This window comes from Hippoglossus hippoglossus, chromosome 14, assembly GCF_009819705.1.
Source record: "Hippoglossus hippoglossus isolate fHipHip1 chromosome 14, fHipHip1.pri, whole genome shotgun sequence".
In the NCBI taxonomy this organism is placed as follows: domain Eukaryota; kingdom Metazoa; phylum Chordata; class Actinopteri; order Pleuronectiformes; family Pleuronectidae; genus Hippoglossus; species Hippoglossus hippoglossus.
This window is the reverse complement of record NC_047164.1, coordinates 17,849,821-17,872,068: the sequence shown is the minus strand read 5'-3', so window position 1 is coordinate 17,872,068 and position 22,248 is coordinate 17,849,821. Positions and strand designations below refer to the sequence as shown.

Here is a 22,248-nt window from a genome sequence, read left to right as displayed (position 1 = left end):
AAAACATGTGATCACAGGGACCTTTAGTGAGACAAAGGTAGTCATCTTGTTTATTGGAAACAAAAGGTCTATGTTTTTAATCCCTATGGAAATGTAAAGAGTGATGATTGTAATTAAATTTTTTTGTTCTGTATTTTCTCATTTATTTATTAAAATGTTTATACTGACCTGATTGAGATAAAGCTAAACAAACAAACAATAGTCCTGTGTCTAGTGTCTTAGACTTCTGCAATGAAAGGAAGCTCTATTCAATACAGTATGCCTTCCTGCTGCTAATTCAGCTTTTCGTTCCTTTTTTTCCATCTGTCTTCTCTGAGCTTGTGCCTTCTACACAGTGAAAAAAAAATCTTTCACTTCATTTCATATTACTCAAGTGATGCATTCAAGATTCTGGATACATTTGCAATGAAACAAATTTCAGTTTTTGTTCAATCTAACTGTATCACCGCATCAAGCAGTCTGTAATTGATTCCGTGTTCAAATCCTTGACCTAATGTGCTGAGATAGAGCAGGTTTTCCACTAACCATTTCTCCTGCTGAAGTGTCCTTGGGCAAGACACAGTGCCGCAAAATTGCCCCTGACGACTGTGCTGACAGTGTGTGAGGGCTGAGTAATGGAGTGGGTGCTGCACATAGATTCACTGTGAATGGATAAATAGCTAAATTTACTGTAAAGCACGTTGAATGGTCATTAAAACTAGAGAAGTGCTATATAAAACAAAGAACATTTACTGTTTCATGCATAAATGACTCGTGAATGAACAGATATTACAGGCATAATATATCTCACTAAATTCCCAATGGTGATTTAAAAGCTGCGCTCTCTAACCTAAGATTGTCACACTTTAATAATAATGACAGAGCGAGGCGTGAAGGTGAATCACTGTTAAAACTTAAAACTTGACATTTCATCCCCTCATTTACTGACAATGACGACCACATGAGAAAGTACATCGATTTCTAGGTCACCAAAACCTACAAAACAACCACAGGACCGGTGTGAGGCAGAGAGAAGAGTCACTGTCAGAACAGTATGTGACTCAATATTTCTGAAAGATAGACGTGCCACTTAAGAAATAAAAAGCTCAGGGGGGATTTTTGTTTCACTCCATATAAGTGCATATAGAGGGAGAGGAGAAGCTGAGTGGGTGACATGTCATCCTTCTTTATGAGATGAGTTTTCAGCCTGCGATAAAATAGGGAGTGACTCTGATGGAGGAGACAAAATGTCATTACAATGGGAGTCAGAGGGGGAAACAGCTGAGTCCAGACAGAGAGGGAAGAGAATGAGGCAGTATTGTCAGAGGGTGCACAAAATTACATTTGCATTCATGAGATGCATTAACATTTCCATTAATTCCTTCATTTGCACAATTGAGCACACATATTTTCCTGTAACCAAATCTTGTTTTGCAAATCCATCTGGGGATTTTATTAGCACCAACAGCTTGGTTATAAATATGGTCCTGTGCGAGCCGCGACCTTTAACTGCCCTATGACCCCTGGGAACTGCAACAACATTGATTAGTTGAGTTTATCCACTGTGACACAGATGTGTGACTCAGCCTCCACCTCTGTGGAAGGTGCTGCTGACCTCCTACAATCTTTTTCAGAGTACACGTCCAGAGGTATTTAATGTGTTAACCAGCCTATCATATTGATTATTTATCATCTTACTGGGCAGTTGAACCCATAAAGATAATAACCATGAATAAAAAAAAGGAGAGATACGATTTCCTTTATCTTAAACAGGGCGAGAGATTTTGTGTAACAACAGGAGATTGGCCAACTGTAAGTGCTTGTTTTAATATGTAGAAATCTCAGTTGGAGAGAAGTTATCACTGAGTCACTGAGCAAAGCAAATCCAAACATACAATGTTATTCTGTGTTTTCTGACTTTTGGAAGACCCTGCAAGGTTTTAAGTAAACTTTCCGTGGACTTGAGTTATAATTAAGACGGCCTACTCGCTGTCAACTGTCGACTTTTGCACATGATATCTCCGGAGTGAGCGGGTCCTGCGGCTGTGGGGAAATTCCACTACAAGGCTTAATAACAACATGCTAGATTGTTCCTGCTCCCAGGAATAGAAACAGAGGGGGAACGAATGGAACAAACCAGTCCATTCTCTCCATATACATATTCACCGGGTGATGATTGTGCATGTCAGAATTCCTCTTGAATAGGAAGATTAAAACTCTGCAGCTCAGCCTTTTCACTTCACTTAAAGCCACGCTGACCTTGAACGGCAGTTTATGCTGTAGCTGGAACAGGCAGTAACTCACCCTGCCAGCGTCCCTGCTGTAGTTTTAAAAGATAATCTGGATGGATTGCATTGCAGTGACATCACCTACGCCCAAAATCCAGTGGTCACATGAATGGTGTTTTGAAGAGAAAACACTCTGCTCAGCTGCTCTGAGCCACATGTACATCACAGTTAATTTGGCTCTAGTGAGCTAAAACATTCTGTGCTTCACATTAACCCCTGAATATGTACTATTAGATCAAAATAAAGTGAATCTATGTAGAAAAACATTTTAATTAAGTAGAAAGTCTTTAAGATTCAAAATTCAATAGCTATATTGTCACTGTGCAAGCTAGCGCAATGACATTTTGAAAGTGTCATCCTCATATCAAATCGTACCTGTTATAAAGATTTACAAGGGGAATATACAGATATAAAAAAGCCAGAAAATAAAATGTAAATATATGCACAATAATGTAGATAAAGTTCTTCAATATAATTAGAGTGAATTTCAGTATTTTTGCACATCACACACATCAGAACTTATATACACGCCTTTTATATTTAGCTTAATATGTACTTTAGTTTGCCAAAGATGACCTTTCACCAGACAAACATCTAAAGTCAACAATACAATCAGTACTCCATTCTAAAATAACTTAATGTAAAATTTAAATCTGAACTTGACAGGAAAAGCAAGTGAAGGCAAAGCAAGAGGACACTGAGGGCACATTTGCAAGTCTAATGTAAGTACAGGCCCCTTTTTTGGCATCGCTATATTGCAGACATTGTCATCTGTTTCATTGGCTCTGGTTCTGTTATGAGGATCAACACGACACATAAAGCAAACAGCACAGATACTAATATGACAGTCTACTCTCAGCTTTCACATAGTTTTCTCTGAGGTCAGTGAGCGGCAGGGAATATTTTCCTCTGAGATTATTTAATCTGAGAGGTTGGAAGTCTGATTCTTTGGACATCGTAAACTCTATTGGCCAAATCCTTTTTTGTCAAAGTGTGAAGCTTTGTATAGGTTTTAAAATTCAAGAGGGTTAGATGAGGATCAGATCATGACAGGTTCAAACCTTCACAGTGTAAAAACATAAAAAGGTATGATTAATAAGAAATTGTTCACTCAGATAGGCAATGTTGTGCTGAAAAGAAAAACAGTACCAGGGATTGGCATGGTTTTAACATTTTCAATGTGGTATGTAAAGGTAAAATCAAATGTATTAAAAATGTCCAAAACCGTCAACTCCTAAGGGATCAAGCTTGGAGAAGGATATCACTGTTTTTAGTCTCACCAGTTTCTTCACGTCTGCTTTGCTTCAAATTAAGTTCAACTTAAGTGCAGACCATGCAGACTGAGTGTGTAGATTTCCTATTGCCTAAGTATTTTTGAAAAGAATGAGAGGGGAACAACAATTTAAATGGATTTCAATTTCAGTCTCGAGCATCCAGGGTTCAAAATCTCCTACATCCCCCCACCCAGGTGATAGAGGGAAACTCTATCAGACAGTGTTTTTTTTACAGAATCAGTAGTCTGCAGGGTCATCTTCAACTCATCATGTCTGACATTTAGACAATGTTCACCTCTCTCTATACTGATGAATGTACATGTTAATAGATGTTTATCATGAGGCAGGGGTGATGACAAGGTGTGGAGTGCATAACAATTCAGAGAGCCAGAATTGGTCATGGGACATTTGTGACATATGTCAGGATGCCCTGACCGCACAACACTCACATAACAAATTACTAACATGAACTATTAAAGATGTAGTACCTTAGAGTGAGTCACTTTAACAGAGATGCTTGCTTCCAGGATGCATCACCTCACAGCGTCCCTAATTATGCGAATACACATCTAAAGAAAAAGGCCCAGATGGACGCCATTCTGGTCCTAAAGCCTTTCATAACTTCGGGGTATACCCATACTTTCTCATGCACGCATACGCGCGTATGAGCGTCAGGGGCGCGCGTGCCTGCACGGCAGCTACGCACGATGTGTGGCAAGTGGACGCAACGCAGTCTCTGAATCCGGTTCCGACGTGCCGACGACACCGATGCCCGTGCCCACAGAGCGATCACAGGGCTTCTTACCCGAACAGCACTGAATGGTAGCAGCTGAGAGACGGGTGCGGAGCGAGGGGCGGCCGAACCCGGAGGATTTCCCACGGACCGGACCTGCTCCTCTGTATGTCTCCTCACACACGGATGACAACCTGCAAACAAACCCCTGCTGAAAACTTTCAGCTCTACATCTGACGCGGGGGTGTTATTGACGTTTTTATTTTTCCACAAAAAAAAAACCCAGGCTCCAACAACAGAGACGCCGTCATGCAGGTGCAAACTGTGGCCTAACGTTGCTGAAATGACTCGCTCGGTGCTGACGCGGTTCATCGTGCCATGCCAACCCCGCATTGTCAGATGCCATTTTACTCTGCGTGATCCCGGTGTCTGGGATTCCTACATACTGGGCCTGTGGTGTCAGTAGAAGTTCGCGAGGCAGGAGCAAACAGAGCTGGTGCAACGAGGAGCGACGCGGACACTGTGCGCAATTCGTGCTGAGGCTTATGGGTCCTGCGTACTCGAGCTCCCGGCTCCCACTTGGAGAGGTGCGCTGCTGCGGGGCTTCGGCGCACCGGCTGTCGGCTTCACATCTGGACCGCCTGCCTAGTGTCATCTGCGGCCTGTTCGGAGGGTGCTCTCCCTGAACTTGTGTGTGTACCAGGGGAACCGGCTGAGATCGCCTCGGATGGTGTCGTGTTAGGGAGGAGAGGCTGACTATTTGGCCCGGACTAGATCGGTGATCCACCGGAACACCGTGGTCCAAAAAGGCTGGACCGGCTGACTACTCAAGGAATAAAAAAGAAAAACGCTCATCCAGCGCAAAGTATGGATTTGGCGTAGCGAAGTCGCGCATTTTAAAGGCAACGCTAGGGTGACATTGCAGTCTTCTCGCCACATCGCTTATTTCGTCGTCCGACAAAAAATAAAAGCGTGAAAGTGGAGTATCGTCCGTCGTACGTATCGGCGCAGTGGGATTTCTACGTCTGGTCGGCGTTCCCCCCCACCCTTCCCGCGGTGACGGTTATGGGTCGGAAGCGGTGTGTCGGTGCAGATTGTTCCAAGATGGCGGCCGGGTGCTGCGGGGTGAAGAAGCAGAAACTGTCGGGATCGCCTGGGTCGGGGGGTCCCGGCGGGGTGGGGGCGGGAAGCGGGGTGCCAGGAACCGGACATTGTGGCTCGGAGCTGGGGATTGGCTCCTCCGCGACCGTTGCAGCGGCGGCGAACGTGAGCAGAGCCAACGGCCTGGGGGGACCCGGGGGTATCGTTAGTGGCAGCGGTAGTAGTAGTGGTAGCAGCGGCACGAACGCTCTGTCCCCAGCCCCGGCCGGTTACTCTTCATCCGGCCTCTCCCCGAATCTCAGCCCGGGACCCGGTTCGGGAAGTGGAGGCAGAAAAATGGTGGTCTCGGCGGAGATGTGCTGCTTCTGTTTTGACGTGCTTTATTGCCATCTGTACGGATACCAACCTCCGAGAACACCCAGGTTTACAAATGATCCCTAGTGAGTATTTTCTGTCTTTTGTTGTTTTGCTGCATGTCAAAGCTCATTGATATAATCACTCTACTATTGTGAACCGCGGCGCCGCTCACAGCTTCCCCCACACACACCCCGCTCCCGCTTTACGGGCACAGACTGTCACGTCGAAACAACCTTTTCATTTCCCATGAATTTGAAGCGAAAAAGTCGCGATCAGAGGTGAATTTGTTCAAGTTGGAATTTGGGCCTTGTCGAGGAGACTGTCTGCACTGGCCCGCAGCCACACTAGCTTAGCATGGACGCTAAAATGAATGATCGGATCTGATGTTATCGGGCTAGATCACCTATCAATGACTGACGCACACTGTCGCTTATTAACATCCCGTCGGCACTTGGCATAAAATACATTTCACGATTCTGTATCCCACTCGAACAGCGCTAGCTAACGTTAGCTAAGGAGGTTAGCTCCTAGCTCAAGCCAGCTAACCACCAACAGTTGCAGGGAGAGGGTGGAACGAGCTATAGGAGATAATGTCTCATCATTTTATCGCTTCATCAGCAGCAGCTGTGCTTGTCGTTGTAGATTTCCCCCAAAATGTCAAACAGAAAATATCAAAAGTTAACATTTGTGTCCTTAATCTCTCCAGCTACCCTCAATGAACTCTGGATTGCCACATAATAGGCTTAGCTTTGTTAGCTATGAGCTACATTAGCGTGGTAGGGCAGCGCTAATGGGCTTGTATTAATTCATGAAATGGTAAATGTGTGGAAAGTCTAACACCACTGCGGGGTGGAGGTTTACCTTACAGCTGGTTTTGTGTAACGGGGGCTAGTGTGGTCTCGAACAAAGCGAAAACAAGCCGAGTGTAGCATCAGCCCATAAAGAAAAGGAGGCTCCTGTCAAGCAGTTTTGTGCCCAAATGACAGCATTCAATTAACATGACAAATGCTGTGTTTGACAAACTAAGACATCCACCGGACGTAGGATTAAATGTGGACGTTGACATTTATCGACTCAAAGGATTGATTCATATTTTCTGTAACCGCACTCCGGCGCCCTCCACCTAAACCCGTTCACCCCCTGGACGTACAGGCGGTGTAATGTGATAGCATGTGACTCTGTAGGCGTTTTTACGTCCATGTTGAGGCTGTGGGTTGTTTACCCCCGAAGACAGAGCGGACTGTCCCAGTTCATCGACTTAACATGGGGCCAGGGAAGTTTGGCGCGACTTGTTGACAGGGGCCGTGTTTGAAATAGTTCAAGTAATGGGTGTATTGTGGTTTTTAAATGTGTCATTCGACGGTCGTATGATCAGCGAAGGCGTAAAAGTGTATGGCAAAGCAGACTCTTCACACAATGCAGACACTATTATCCAAGGCTGCCGACATTTCAAATGCACATCATGGGTTGTTTGGTGGTATTTATGATCCATTATGGGGGAACAATCCCTCACACATATGTATACTGTAAACAAAGTCTGTATTCCTCTGCACACACATGTCAATACAAAGCACAAAATGTTGCACAAGAAAACAAAGGAAGTACACAAATGTATTATATAATATTATATAATACATAACATTTCCATTTTCCCCAAGCCTGTAAGACCTAAACAGTGAGAGTTTGGCCAAACCGTCACCATATGAAACCAGATTCTAAACCCAACCTGCTCATTGTGAAGAGGAATGCAGAAGGCTAATGCCCACAGGTTTGAGAGACCCATACTTATGGTTGGCAGTGTCCTTGACACATGCTTCACTTGGGGGCATTGTCAGACCGAATTATCGAAACGCCCAAAACAACCACAACATTTGACACAGACACAGCACTCTGCAAACTTGGCCATTAAACTACAGACTGTGACCATTTAGTGATAATTATGTTGAAGCAGTTGTTTTTGAGTTAAGGAACAGGAACCTTTGCCTCTTGTAAACATGCCCTTTATTTTATTAAATCATGGAGGTGCTGTTTTACCCATTTCAGTTTTGAAAATAACCCCTGTAGCAATGTAGCATTAACAGCAACTCTTCTCTAATGGAATCCCACATGCTGACAGTTCTGCCTCAATATATCATTCTTTTAAAACATTCAAAAAGGTTTTCACACTTAAGAAATGTCCATTCGCTGTGCATGTTATTATAGTTCTGCCTCTTGGACATGGTGTCTGTTCTGTCCTGTTTTTCAGCCCGCTGTTTGTCACATGGAAAATAGGCAGAGACAAGCGGTTGCGGGGTTGTATAGGTACTTTTTCTGCCATGAATCTGCACTCAGGACTCAGGGAGTACACCCTTACCAGGTAAGCAACAATGTGGAATTAATTCTTTCTTTGTCAAAGCTGTGATAGAGAATCTTTGTTGATAAATAAAGTCACTGTTGTAAATTAAAGTGAACAAGCAACACAGTGACAGGGGTGATGCCAGCATCTCACATTAATGTTATTGTCTATCAAAGGTTGAGTGTGTAAGATTTAGCTGAAAGGCATCTATTGGCAGAAATTGAATATAAAATAATGTTAAATCATCAAAATTTTACAAATGGTTGTTTTCTTTACCCTAGAATGATCCCTTTTGTAGGAGGAGCGGGTCCTCTCTACAGAGGTCGCCATGTTTTTTACACTAGCCTAAACTGGACAAACTTAATACCATTTGAGTTTTATGACAGCTAAGGTCTACCACAGGTTCTCTGTGATGTTTGGAAGGGGAGGGTGAGATGAGGGGTATTCAGCTGTAACATGAAACGTCACCAAAAGATGTCACTAAATTCTACACACTGATCCTTTTAAATATCATGTAACCCACCTCACTCGTGTTTTTTTTAATTGGATATGCAAAAAATGGCTCATACCCAGAAATATCAGTCCCATAAATATGTCAGATTTTTTTCCATCAAGATCCATGAATTATTCTCTGAGAAGTCCACAAAAACCTTGCAATGTTAAAGTGAAATAAAATCCTGGATCCTCACTTTCTCTCTCTTGACCCATACCACATCCTTCCACCAAGTTTCTTGGTAACCCTTCCAATAGATTTGATGTAATCTTGCTAACTAACAGTCAGACAAACGGACGCATATGAAAATATAGCCTCCTTGGTGAAAGTAAAAAGTAGAGTCTCACCTGCTGTGGAATGTCTTCATTAGTACTTTTGACCTGAGGGCAGACCTGTCAAATACACTTAAACACACTGAGACATAGCTCTTAACTGCACACACATACACACACTACAAACAGCACTGTGGACAGACATTGTAAGTGACTGCTGCAACTAAAGTTAATTTATATTAGAGAAAATGTCTCCCCTGATTCTTCATCTCATGTTGTAAAATTAAGTGGAAACTTGCCCTCATTTTCAAAAAAAAGTTAATTGTACTGGATCTAAGTTTCGAACCCTGCGCATATTTATCCAACCGTTTTTCGCCATAATTGAGTCAGCTACTTTCTGAAGTTCCTCCTGTAATGGTGTTTTCCTTTGTGCCTTTTCTCTTGTCTGCAGTGCCCTTAAAGACAGCCGCTTCCCCCCTATGACAAGGGATGAGCTGCCTCGCCTCTTCTGCTCAGTGTCTCTTCTCACCAACTTTGAAGACGTCGGTGATTACCTTGACTGGGAGGTTCGACACATGCTTTGCTAAAACAGGCACAGACACAGAATAATATTTGCTTTGAGGATGGTGGTGCTTTACAGCTTTGGTCTCTCTCCTAATTATACTCAGGCAGCTCTAACACTTTTTTTTTTTTAAAGATTTATTTGTCTGCACCAAAATTCTTTGCAACAGCAGCAACAAGTAAACGACCAAGAATAATTGTTAAGGGTGTTCCGATCAGGATTTTTGGGCCTGATATGATCGGCTTTCTCTTACCCGCTCTATAACCAAATAAACACTACAGGGCTAAATCCTACTCAGAATTTTTTCAGTAAATATCCATTATTACTGTCAAGATGTTCCTTTTTTCCCCAATTCAGCACCACATAAACTCCTATATCAGCTGTGTCTGTGTCACGTTTCACCTGCGCTGTCAGCAGCTGCAGGAGTCACGCTGTGCGGGATTTTATAACAACCATATGAGCAGGACACACATTTCAACTCTCTCTGACTGTTTGGAAATCATTCATAATGCAGATAGATGACGAAGAAAAAAGGCAATAATACCAGAGAAAGGACAAATGTGCGTCCTGTTCGCACCGCACAGCGTCTGTCCTGCCGGGCTGTGACAGGCTCTCACCAGGGAGTCACACACAGCGGACAGCAGTAGAGGAGGTTATACAACCCGATCAGACAGACCACTCGTGATAGAATCCCTGCTCTATATGCAAATAAACACGTACACGTACCTTACACCCCAGTCCGTCCGCTCTGCATCGGCCAATCGGCTTGCTGCTCCCTCACTGCGAGGGACACCTAGCCACTCAACAAAATCACGACTGTTTGCTGTCCTGGCTCCCAAATGGTGGAACGAGCTCCCCATTGACATCAGGACAGCAGAAAGTCTGCGCATCTTCCGCCGCAGGCTAAAAACACATCTCTTCCGACTACACCTTGGTTAACTCTGGTAATAAAAAAAAAAGAAAAAAATAAGTTTGGCTTTTTTGAAGCTAATGTACTTAAATGATTCTTGCTGTTCTGGGTTTGTACCCTTATGGTTGAATGCACTTATTGGAAGTCGCTTTGGATAAAAGTGTCAGCTAAAGGAAATGTAATGTACATCACCCTGAAAGGCACACAAACGTTTTTACACAAAAAAATAAATAACTTTACAACCAATTTACAAGAAGGCTCACACCGCCGAAGCCCATGATGCAGCCATTGCACTGTTTAATCGATACTGCGCATGTGCAACTCTCAACAGAGATGAGAAGAGAAGCAAGATGCCTCACTCGTTGGTTATTTCCACCATCAGCTCCGGGGGGGGGGAAGAAAAGTAATCATCTAACTACCTAAGTTAGAATACAAAAGTATTCACAGATTCCTTCTTATCTCTGTTGAGAGTCGCAACTCATGGGTGACAGCTGTTTGTTGTGCCTCATCAGATCGGCATTTGTAGAGATCGCCGATCAAACTAATTAGAGGGAATATCGGCCGATCAATCGGAGCACCCTTAATATTTGTGTATTATCTTTTTATCTGAATAATAGTGCTCAAATAAATCAATAATCTATTATAGCAAGTAGCTTTTTGTGCACCACAATTCATTGAGCTTGATTGGGTGCTTTGCTGGTGCTTACATATTGATATATCTATATCATTCATTAACGCCAGTAGTGGATACACTTTACACTAACCAATCAGGGGGGAATTTTCAATAACGTTGAATGTGGTTGTAAAATATAGCAGTTCTCCATTTTGCCTGAAGTGCTTGCTCATTTTTTACAGCTTCGACTTGATGGAGCGATTTATGTGATTAAACATATTCTTTCATTGTTGTTTCTCTCTTGATGTTTAGGTGGGTGTTCATGGTATTAGGATAGAATTTTTCAATGAAAAAGGATCAAAGCGCACCGCCACTTACCTACCAGAGGTTGCGAAGGAGCAAGGTGAGATCTTTTTGTGCTCCTTGAAATCCAGCCTGATCTGTGTTCTTTTAATAAAAATTTACAAATCTAACTAAATCTGGATATTGTGTAAAACTGTTCTTTTTCATCAAGGTTGGGACCACATTCAAACCATAGATTCCTTACTACGAAAGGGAGGTTATAAAGCTCCCATCACAAATGACTTCAGGAAGACCATTAAGTTAACCAGGTAAGATTACACGTGTTGTTTTAAAGTATCTATCTCCTGCATAAGTTGGGGAAAAGTTGTGTAAAGGTTTTTTTTTGGCTCCAGAGGGAGCTGCAGGAAAGCTGATAAATTCTCAATCTTTGACCCAACTTTGCATTGTGGGCAATCTCGGAGCAACGGGCAATATTTTGGGGCTTCCAGTGTAGACAGCAGATATCCGCACACTTGTTTACAGTCACAATTTTCCTCCGCACAAAACATAAACTGATTGTAGGTGTTTTTAGTTCCAGATGATGTTTTGGCTAATCTAAATCAACAGCTAGCTCCATATGAATCCAAATAACAACAATAAATAAGCAGATGGCTGATGTATTTCGCTCTCCACACGGACTGTTTACCCGTGGGCAACCAAAGCCTGCTCAAATATGATTGGTCAAACTAGAAATTGAAACTAGAAGGCTTCCTGTCCCAAAATCGTGTTCCTCACCTACAGATTCTGCACATTCATAGACAGGTTATGATTAGATAAAAACAATCTCTCTGGTTTTGCTGCAGCAATTCTTTTCCTCATATTTCAAACTGTCCACAGCGAAACTGATAATTTGCAATGCTGAATCAGTAGAGCACTTTTTCAAATAGAAAAAAGGAACACATAAAAAAGTTTCCAAAGTGCAGTATGGTCTTGTAAACTGATCGTAAAGAATCACAGTAGGTGCAGCTCTGTGTCTTGGCTCGTTGTGCGTTTTCCAGCCTTGCCGTTACCGATGCATCTCTTCTCATCCCAAGGTACCGTAGCGAGAAGTTGACAATGGGTTATGCAGAGTACATCGCCCACCGTCAGCACCATCACTACCAGAATGGCATTGGGCACCCTCTACCACCGTACAACCATTATTCCTGACAGCGAGCCGCATGACCAATCATTGGACCTCTCCGCGGACCTTTTCCCAGGAGAGCCTGCCCCCTCCTGGTCTAGCTATTTCTACTACTGTACCATTTTATGATGATAGTTTCCGTTGCCATGCTGGCCGTCTCCCAGACGTTGACATGGCAACGGGTGGCAACGAAGCATCATTTGATTATGGCAAGAAATTCACTTTCTTTCTTTGCCTGTGGTTAAGTTTTTGCAGCATATGTATCCTTATAACTATAACCCCCTTTACTCATACGTTTGAAAATTAACAACTAATAGATTTTATTAATCTTTTCAGCAAACCTAATCAGGTGTTTGATTCTGTGGATGGAAGGAAGTCTCTTAGTAGATTAGTCTAACACTTATATTGTTTAGGCTTTGCTACAGTTCTACATTAACTAAAAAATCTTTAGTTCTCCTATTTTCTTTCTTAATATCCCGACATGTATAACCATGTAGCAAGGCAACTGCAGTTCTCAAAGGCTGTGTCATCTCTGTCCTGATTCCTCTCAAAAACAAAAAAAATAAGATTGACTGTGGAGGTTGTTTGAGCCTTGTAAACTCTTATAGTGTTGTAGTTGGAACTATTTATTGGGAACTGTGTACTCCAAAGTATAAACAGTAGGATAGTAATGCCCTTTGACTGGCCATTGCTAGTTGCGTTTCTTGTGCGAGCTGTGTGTATCTCAGTGTGTGGATATGGACGTTGATCTGCCACGAGAACAAACGAAAATTAGAAATTTGATTTTTAAAAACTCCCGACAGTTTTTCTTTTGGGAACCTTTCCCCTTGAGTGTTTGTCGTGTTTTTTGTGGTGGAACCTGTAAACTTGCAACGATGTTCCCTCTTTTTCAAATTACAGTAATTGCGGAGGAAGCCATTTGTCTGAGGATAATCACGTCCTTGCTGGTGATTTGTTATGTAAAATGGGCTACAAGTGGGCTCTGCTCTCCCGGCAGTGGAGAGGGGCGACCAGGTGTAATTACATGTCCCTAAAAGAAGAAAGAAAAAAAAGAAAATGCATGAACGATGCTTCAGTTAAAATTTACCGTCTGTTGGTGTCTGAGTTTACTGGCAGGGAGTCACTTTAACAGGGACATGCTATATCTACTTAAAGCCATATTCTCTTTTTATTCCACACTTTGTAAGAGTAGTCTGTTGTTTGGCTTGATGTATTTGCATTCTGTGCCACTGAAACTGGTAACTGTTCCACCACCGAATGCAAACGTATACCAACCAGCCTCAGGCAAGGCCGCATCACGAAAGACACACGTCGAATCAGCGGTTTCAGTCATTCGTCAGGTGTCGTGTATATTGCCCGTGTCGTCATGGAAACACTGTCTTGCCTTTTCAGACTATAGCTAACCATTGTCACTCGTCCGTGAAGTACGCTGTATTAAAAATTGTCATTTTTTGAATGAAGACACTTGACGCACAAAAGGAAGTGAGCTAATTAACATGTTTGTGTCATTTAGTAGTGCATGTCATTGTGGAGCTGCCACGACGCAGCCAGTTTTAGTTGTTGAAACCGCACTACCACCTTTCTCCGATTAGTCCGCCGTTCAGCAGGGTCCCTTTGATCTGTGTGTCCACGGCACAGGACATATTTTGATTTGTGGTGTGTTTAGTCAGCTGTTGGGCAGCCGATTTGAGCAAACACGGTTGAATTAGTCAGAGCTGAATCTCTGCACGGGGCCTGGCGGCTTACAGTTGAGGTCTACGAATAAAAAAAACAAAAAACAGCCAGGGCTTTGTATAAAGGACTTAAGAAGCCATTTCCCATCCAAATATCACTCGTTGTGAGTCGGCATCCACACACACACACACACGGCTAGTTTGGATTTACTTTTAAAGAATGTTACAGTTAAGGGTCATCGCGCGATCTGCTTGTTTTGGTTTTTAGTTTTGCGAACTGGAATTTTTGAGAGGTTCTTGTCACTTGACCAACATCTTTCTGCGTAACAGCCTTTACTAACTGACAGGTTATTTTTCTTTTATGCAAAAATGTCAAGGGCTTTTGGCACTCCATCCACAGTAACCCGAAATGACCCAGTATTCAGTTGTGTTGCCTTAAATTAATGATTTAATAAGTGATGGACCAGGAGATGACTCTGAGTGTCCCTCTGGCCTGTGGCTCTGTCCCAGCTCCATCTTCACATTGTAGGGAAGGAAAGAGATAATGTTATTTGAATGCTGTCAATACTTCCTCATACATGCATATGGGGGCTTGTGTACACCTGCCCTGTTAGCGCACATCTTAGCCAGCTACTGGTCCTCCATTTCACTTACAGCTCCACAGAGACCTGGTTAACACATTCTCTCTCTTTCTGACACCGTGGTGGTGTTACCCTCATCGTTTCACGCCTCTAGACAAATGTATGTTTTTTTAAAATACACTACACAAAGACATTTCAGAGAAGAACAGTCAGGCATTCATCTCCTGGTCCATTAAATACAGCACAACTGGAATTTTTCTGCTGCAAAACCAAATTGACCATGCTCTTTTACATATATGTCTTTGTATACACATGCAATGTGTTCAGTTGCATGTATGTCTGAGTATGAGACCTATGGTTTTATCCATGATATGCTTGATCTATGGCTTAGACACTCTTATTAACCATTAAGAGATTTAAAAGACAAATATGGTGCTATCGGACCTCATATTGGGGTGGTCACAGCTCGTGACTGGTCATGCGGACTCATTGATCATATCATACTTAAAAAGATGCTTCATGTAGGATTTTCTCTTTGGTGCATCGCTGTGAATTGAGTCACGACGGTCGCCGTTACGAAAAGGCCCCGAGAATCTGCTTTTATTAATTGCAGTGTGGGATCAACTTTCCTGTGAGGGGGGAAAAAATGGATTCTCTTAAACAAAGAGTAAAGAGGGAAAAGTCCTAGCAGCAATGTGTCATAGGGGCTCTTGAATGTACTGTTAATGGTCGTCATGGCGGGTTTCTTTTACAGCGGTATATCAAGAGAAAATCCTCCATGTGTTACCTTTACTATCCTTGATATATGCAGATCTGTTCAACAGGTGTTTTGTTTTTTTCATTATTATTATTTTTTTTCAACCAGTGCAAGTCAACACCCCTGCAGGTTTGAAAGGACAAGAAGTCAACACGTTAACCTCCCCCCCCCCCCCCCCCGTTTACTCCCTACACTGTGGCCCAACCTCATGGCCTAGTTTGTCGAGGTGCGAAGTGTGTGTCGTTAAGTAGACAGTGGCGGTAATAGACTGTGTTCGTTGCCTCTCCTGGAAGATCGGGTGCTGCTTTTTAACGAGCACATCCTTTCGTTTTTCCTTCTAGCTGCTGAAAGGGCGAGGTTTGCTGAGAACCTTGTTTGAAGGGGAGCATCCCACTTGATGGGACGCAGAGTAAATGTTTTACGTAGAACACGCAGAATATAGTCCTGGTTCTGTACTGATTTAACTGTTTTAAAAAGCATTGATACCTCATGAGACATTATGGAACGACGTTTCGTAGTTTGTTGTAGCAGATCGTGTTTTGGTTCCATACCGGGGTCAGAGTTCAGCCTCAGCATTCCTTGTGTGGTCATTCTCATGTGTCGTGGAATGCTCAAGCTCGTGTTACCTTCGTATGTTTGACTGAACCAAAGATGCCAGCGGCCATGCCCAAATGCTGCTCTTCAGGCCTGGCTTCCTGTCCTTCCAAAAAACACCCCTGCATTTGACAAAATGTTTTATGTCTTTTTATTTTTTTTTTTGTTGCGATTTCTCAACTGTCTTGACTTATGAAGCAACCTAATTTTTCAATGAATTTACATCTCTGAAACCGTACACGGCATCAAAGATGGTTAAAATTGGTTGCCAATTGTTGTTACTTATTTTGTTTATTATTATTGTTATCGTTATTATTATTATTGCTCTAATTTACAAAAATGAAAATCCCATGGTGTGCCTCCTAGCTTTATGGGTTTATAAGTGTTTATTTTTCCCTAAAGACCAGCAGTTATACTTTGTATAAAAGATGGATTTTTCCTTATTTTTTATGCCATTAAAGATGAAATAGCCTGTTTTCTTTACTCTGGACCCAGTAGCTGCACTGGTATAAAATCGCACTGATAGATGAATTAAAAAAATAAAAAAAAAATATGAAAAAAGTCTAAATGAATCAATAATAATAATGATAATGACAAATGAAATAAGATCTACAATAAACTTGTGTTTGAGACTTTTATTAAAAAAATATTTTAAAAAATGCACATAAAAAACGAAAATGACTGTTTTTGTACATCGAATTACTTCTTTTCAAAAGAATATTTTGGATCTAGTTTCAAAATTATTTTAGTGGTTTTCTATGTTCTGAATTTTAGAGACACTGACTTCGATGACGTGTCACTGTACAAAATGATTTTCTTCAGTTGCAGTGGCCTGATGGGCTGGGAGGGTTGCCTGGTGTAACTCCTCATACCAACTTTTATTTCTTTTCCTTTTCGATTTTTGGATCTTTTTTTCTCCTCTGCTTTAGTAACTTGAAAAATGTTGATGGAAAACTATGAACTGGGAACTTCAAATCCATCCCCCTGTAGAGCTAGACCCTTCCTCTCTTCCTCTTGAATTTGCTGTTAGTGTGACGAGACTTGAAACGGGCATTTATTAAAGATAGTATGACTCCAAATGGAAAAAAAAGATAAAAATAAACAAACGCACACAAAAAAAAACAAAAGCAAAAAAATAAAGCAAAAAAAAAAATTGCAAAAGAAAAGTGGGGAGGGTTGAAAGAATATATATAGATGGGTTATCTGAGTATGTAAGCAATGGATGTGAAGGTAGTAGTTTTAAACATTGTTATTACCTTTTAAATCATTTATTCAATAAAAGATAAAAAATCTACTGAAAAGAGAACATGTGTCGTGGAATTTTCTTTAAGCACAAACACACTGATACAGCATTTCTCAAGTGTTTTCAAGTTTTAGGACTTGAAGATCCAGACTTAAAACACATTCAGATAGATGCAATCTACACCTCCCTCAATTGAAGTGGTCTTCTGTCTTATTTTCTGAAATTGAATTCATCGTTCACCGTTTTTATGAAAACTATCCACATTATGGCCTGTAGATTTCCCCTGCTGATCTGTGTATTGTTTCAGGAACCAAATTTCATTCACACCAGGGATATTGGCTTTTACTTGATTTCTCACAACCACGGGCCTGTTTCATTCTCCATGAAGCTAAGCCGCTCACTTTTCTTCAAGTAGTCTTGAGTATCTCCTTCTCTGAAGCTGAAGGCCTCAGACTAAAGGAGGTGTCAAACATGGTGTGATCTTTTCAGTCAGTGAGAAACAATTCATCATTCATTTTGAAGACAATATTCCTGTTTTTATCAAGTCTTCTTTAGTGCAAGTGGAATATGTAATAGTTGATATGTATGTTCAATGAAGTCCACCCGTAGCACCTTATCCGTCTTCAACTGACTTTCCACCATGTGTTTTTCTATTTGTGTGTTTTGCATTTGCAGCCTTATGTCATCACTTTCTAAATCTGATATCCACATTTCTATTACACGTTGTATAGCTGCTTCATGGGAGCTTTGGGAACACCAGAAATTCATTTCTCATTTAGTTTCATTTTAACTTATTGTAACTTATCTTTCCGCGGTAATTTGGCCTTTGGATATGGGTGAACGTATCTCCCTCATTGTAATTTCCTGTATCACTTACACAACTGTATCATCCAGTGATAGATGCTTTTCATAAAGTGTAAACCTCAATAGGCAGCTGAGAAGGAGTTCTGTAAACAGTTCTATTGAGTCACATTATGAACTAGAATTACCGCCCTGTGGTTTAATGCTGCTTCGCCAACCAGTGCAGTTAGTCTATACACATATTCTCTGTCCAGACTCGTGAGGTCGCTGTGACCGTTGACCACTGAAATCTAATCATTTATCTTTTGTGTCCAAGTGAAAACTGGTCAAAATTAAAAAAAAATATTTCAATGAAGGCAGACTTCATATTTCATGTTCAAGAGACCAAAATATGTTTTGTGAGGCCACTGTGACCTTGACCACCCAAAACTAATCGGCTAATCCACGAGTCTCAGAGAACATTTGTGCTAAGCTTGAAAGGATTCTCTTGGGGCGTTCTTGAGAACGACAAAACAGCGACCAACAACCGTTGACTGTAACACTGGAAGCTGTGCCTGTTCTCCTGGCACCATCTTATGAAGTGCATTAATGTATCAGTGCTTTGTCTGTAATAACTCCAGGCATCACATTTCTATATGAACTTTAGATCATGCAGGGATCATGCTGCGGCTCAGGGCGAAAGGATTTTCTGCCTGCGGTAAAGATGCTGTTCAGTGCTCAGGCCAGAATCAAGCTATAAGATATTCTTTAAACGGAACAATGGAGCTCTTCATGTCAAGTTGCCCTTCAGGACGACTCGACTAACTGCTGATGATCATGCGATACGACTGAAACGTCTATGACCGATACTAACCGCATCTTGTGATGAGATCGTTTTCATTTGATTTGAAAATCATATCATGGCTTAATTTTACTTTTACTTTACTGTAGTGCAAAGATAACACCTCAGACCCGAGAATGATGTCAAAACCGCCATCCTGTGACTCATCCAGAGATGGTGTGGAATTACAGTTGAACGGCAATTCATAATGCATAATAGTGGAATAACACGGAAACATCATTGTTTCATGTTCCCAATGGGACTGTAACATCATCACATTTAAAGGGTTGACTAATTTTCTCACTTAGTGGTATTAGGATGAGCAGGTTCTGACAGATCCTTCTCAAAAACCAGCAAATATTTGATTCATATCATCTATTCACTTGTTCAAAAATGCCCTGTTTTCTTATTATATAGGACCAGCTGTGCATGTCCCCAATAATAATACCTATAATAAGTATGACTATGTTCTACTCTAATTCTATCAATGACAGTAGTGACATTACTGACTTTTTTATTCTATAAACTATCGATGCTTTTGTACTTTGTATTTTGTTTGTTCTACTAATGTGTGTATGTGTGTATTAAATATGTTGTCTGAATGTACTTGTACTTAATGTACTTGTACTATTGTGTTGAAAACGAGTTGATACGCCCCAAGGGCTTATTCCTAATAAAGTATTTCTCTATAAAGAGTATCTCCCACCAGCTAACTATAGAGGATGTGAATTAAACATTTGTCTGTGCTGCTCAAAGCATCGGAAACTTGCACAACAACATCCTCCTTTTATGAATCATTTGTCAAATACTGTTTAGTATTCCTACAGTTGTAGCATCTATTGCCAAGCTGCTGTACTGGGATGTGTTGTATCAACTTAAATGGTTATTATTCTGTTAAATATTAATAGTGGTAATATCTGCCCATCCTAGTCTTGTCTTTAATGCAGTTTTAAGATTCATAAATAAATCTTGATGCATGTGGAAATGATGGCACTGTCATATCCATGTACGTGTAGAATTATTTATGAATCTAAATGTACGTGGAAGGGACGGTACATACATACATTTAGATTTATAAATAATTCTATATGTACCAGGATTGGTCAGTACCATCATTTCCACATACATTTAGATTTATTGATCTAAACACACATTTAGATTTATAAATTCATCTATATTTAATACACTAAATGTTACTAGAATGGCACTCAGTAGAGCACAGCCAATGCAACCACATTTAAATCCACTAGAAGCTGATTTTTATTTGGATCTGCACCAAATTGCACACATTCCTAAATATCAATCCCCGAAACATTTCTGACTTATTACACATGGCGACCGTGGAGCTGCGACTGTAACGAGGAGCAGGAGTCTCACACGCCTGCTCCTTCTGTCAGTATCCACACCAAAACCACTCAGCACCCAGTCAGGAGAAGTCTGGGCAGGTGTATCTTAAAATACCTTGCTGCTTGTTACATGATATTCGGGGCTAAGTGCTCACAGATAGCTGAGTGGTTCAGAAGCGCCTGTGTGCGAGACCACACATGAACCCAGCACTGGCCTGAGATCAAATGCAAACCAGCACTTTATTTTATCTCCTGCCTCTGGGGCCTCCAGCTGTCTGAATAAGTGATACCGACCAGTGAATGCATGGAGTGTAAACTGGTGTTGTAAAGACAGTGATTGCACCAGGTCCATTTTCAATCTCAATTCACTTTATTTCACCAGGGGTCTATTTCGTATTATGTGCCATTTGTGTTACAAAACGTGTCAACTGTGTCAGCTCCATTACCCTGCTGTCACTACCCTCCATTTCCCTGAGCACTGATTATTTCTGTGCTGACCAAGAGCCTGGGTGTTGGTTGTGCTGGAGCCAGGGAAACTTAATTTCGCAGCAAGTGAATGAATGTTTTCCTCCAAAATACCAAAATACCCACACTCATAACTATCAGTATTATTCTCTAGGAAATCAGAGGAAATGTCCAAAATACCTGTTTCTCAGCATTAAAAAAAGTGGAAGAAAAAAATCCTGGATCTGCCCCAGATCTAGATAAAAAATTGAATGGGACACATACTGCATCGTTCCACCAAGTTTCATGGACTTTTGTGCAATGTTTTCTTGCTCACAAACAAATGCCAACAAACAAAGGGATAGGGGTGAAAACATAACCTTCCTGAGCGGAGGAAACAATGGAGCCTGATCCTATAAAAGAAACGTAGTGATTCCCTGTGACGTGGATGTTTCTGAATCTGCACAGACACTTGAAATGAAGAGCAGCATATTTCAACATTTTTCTATTCTTAATTCACCATCACCCCGAGGCCTCCTTGCAGCCGCTGCAGTGTTTTAAGTCGACCTCCTCTCTTGACAGTCTGAAGAGATGCGGTGCTATAGGCCTGTGAAAACACTTCGCACTTCATTCAATACGCTCCTCTTTCGAGCTCGTAGACCCCGTCTGGCCTTACAGAAAACAACAAAGCCAAACATACGGTGCAAAAACACTGTATGAGTCATGCAACTTGGCATCTGTGTCATAGTTTTGTTGTGGTGAGTTGGGCAGCTATTTGAGGAGTAGCATGACAGTTTGGGAAATACACGTTTGCTTTCTCTCTCTCTTATTGGAAGTTAGATGACACGACCCTGCTTGCTCTACGAAGCAGGAGCCAGCAGCTGGTTAGCTTAGTGTAAGTCATAGCCTGTATAGAAAGATGGATGACATGGCTGAGTCCCAAATATGTAGCCAATGCGTCTTGATCACCCCCTGGTGGCTGTCTGCAGTACAGGTCATAAAACCCACCTTCCACCCACCTTAGAGCAAACTAAAAAAGTCAGAATACAAATTTAAGAACATTCTCTCAAAGATGGTTTGTGTCATTTTTAGGTAGTTCTAATCAAACCTATGTAGGTCCAGATGTTCATTTCTCTGGTAAGTGTTTGAATTAGTTATTTGATGCTATAATAACAGGTGAAACGTGATGATTGACAGCTACGATTGGACAAACGTGTGTCTTGGAGGCTCCATCCTCTGCTGTACAGCGCAGAATCTGGCTCCAAATGATGTCATCGGCGCAATATGGCAGTGTTCGAATCCAGGATGTTTTGGCCTCTTTTTTGGATAGTGGGAGGAAGTGGAGACGCGTCGTCCATCTTTATATTCAGTCTATGATAAAGGCTGGCACCAGCTAGCCTGGCTCTGCTTAAACAAAACCTTCTAGCCTAGTCCTCTAGCACATGTAAAGCTGTTTGGTTAACACGTTAAGGGTTATATCAAATTTGTTTAATCTATACAAAAAAAGCAATAACAAAAAAAACCCCTACAAAAAGTCACTAACCCTAGTAAAGAAATAACCCAGACCACCAAATTGGTTTCATGCTTTTGTACAGATCAAAGAACAA

At 41.5% G+C, this 22,248-nt stretch overlaps 1 protein-coding gene across 1 annotated transcript; it reads left to right on the top strand.

The window, feature by feature from the left end:
- Positions 1–4,254: 4,254 nt before the first annotated feature.
- On the top strand, positions 4,255–17,293 carry ammecr1 (AMMECR nuclear protein 1). The gene is made up of 6 exons (XM_034606094.1): positions 4,255–5,815; positions 7,978–8,088; positions 9,284–9,398; positions 11,230–11,320; positions 11,432–11,528; positions 12,294–17,293. Exons 1-6 carry the CDS (start codon positions 5,340–5,342, stop codon positions 12,406–12,408), a joined length of 1,005 nt encoding a protein of 334 aa, XP_034461985.1. The 5' UTR covers positions 4,255–5,339; the 3' UTR covers positions 12,409–17,293.
- Positions 17,294–22,248: the final 4,955 nt, after the last annotated feature.

What these genes read in the sequence shown, in the direction of transcription:
- ammecr1 (XM_034606094.1), top strand. Translation starts at nt 5,340, where the DNA reads ATGGGTCGGAAGCGGTGTGTCGGTGCAGATTGTTCCAAGATGGCGGCC. An exon ending in AGGGAGTACACCCTTACCAG is followed by an intron (nt 8,089 to 9,283) that starts GTAAGCAACAAT and finishes TCTTGTCTGCAG; the next exon opens with TGCCCTTAAAGACAGCCGCT. An exon ending in AAGACCATTAAGTTAACCAG is followed by an intron (nt 11,529 to 12,293) that starts GTAAGATTACAC and finishes TCTCATCCCAAG; the next exon opens with GTACCGTAGCGAGAAGTTGA.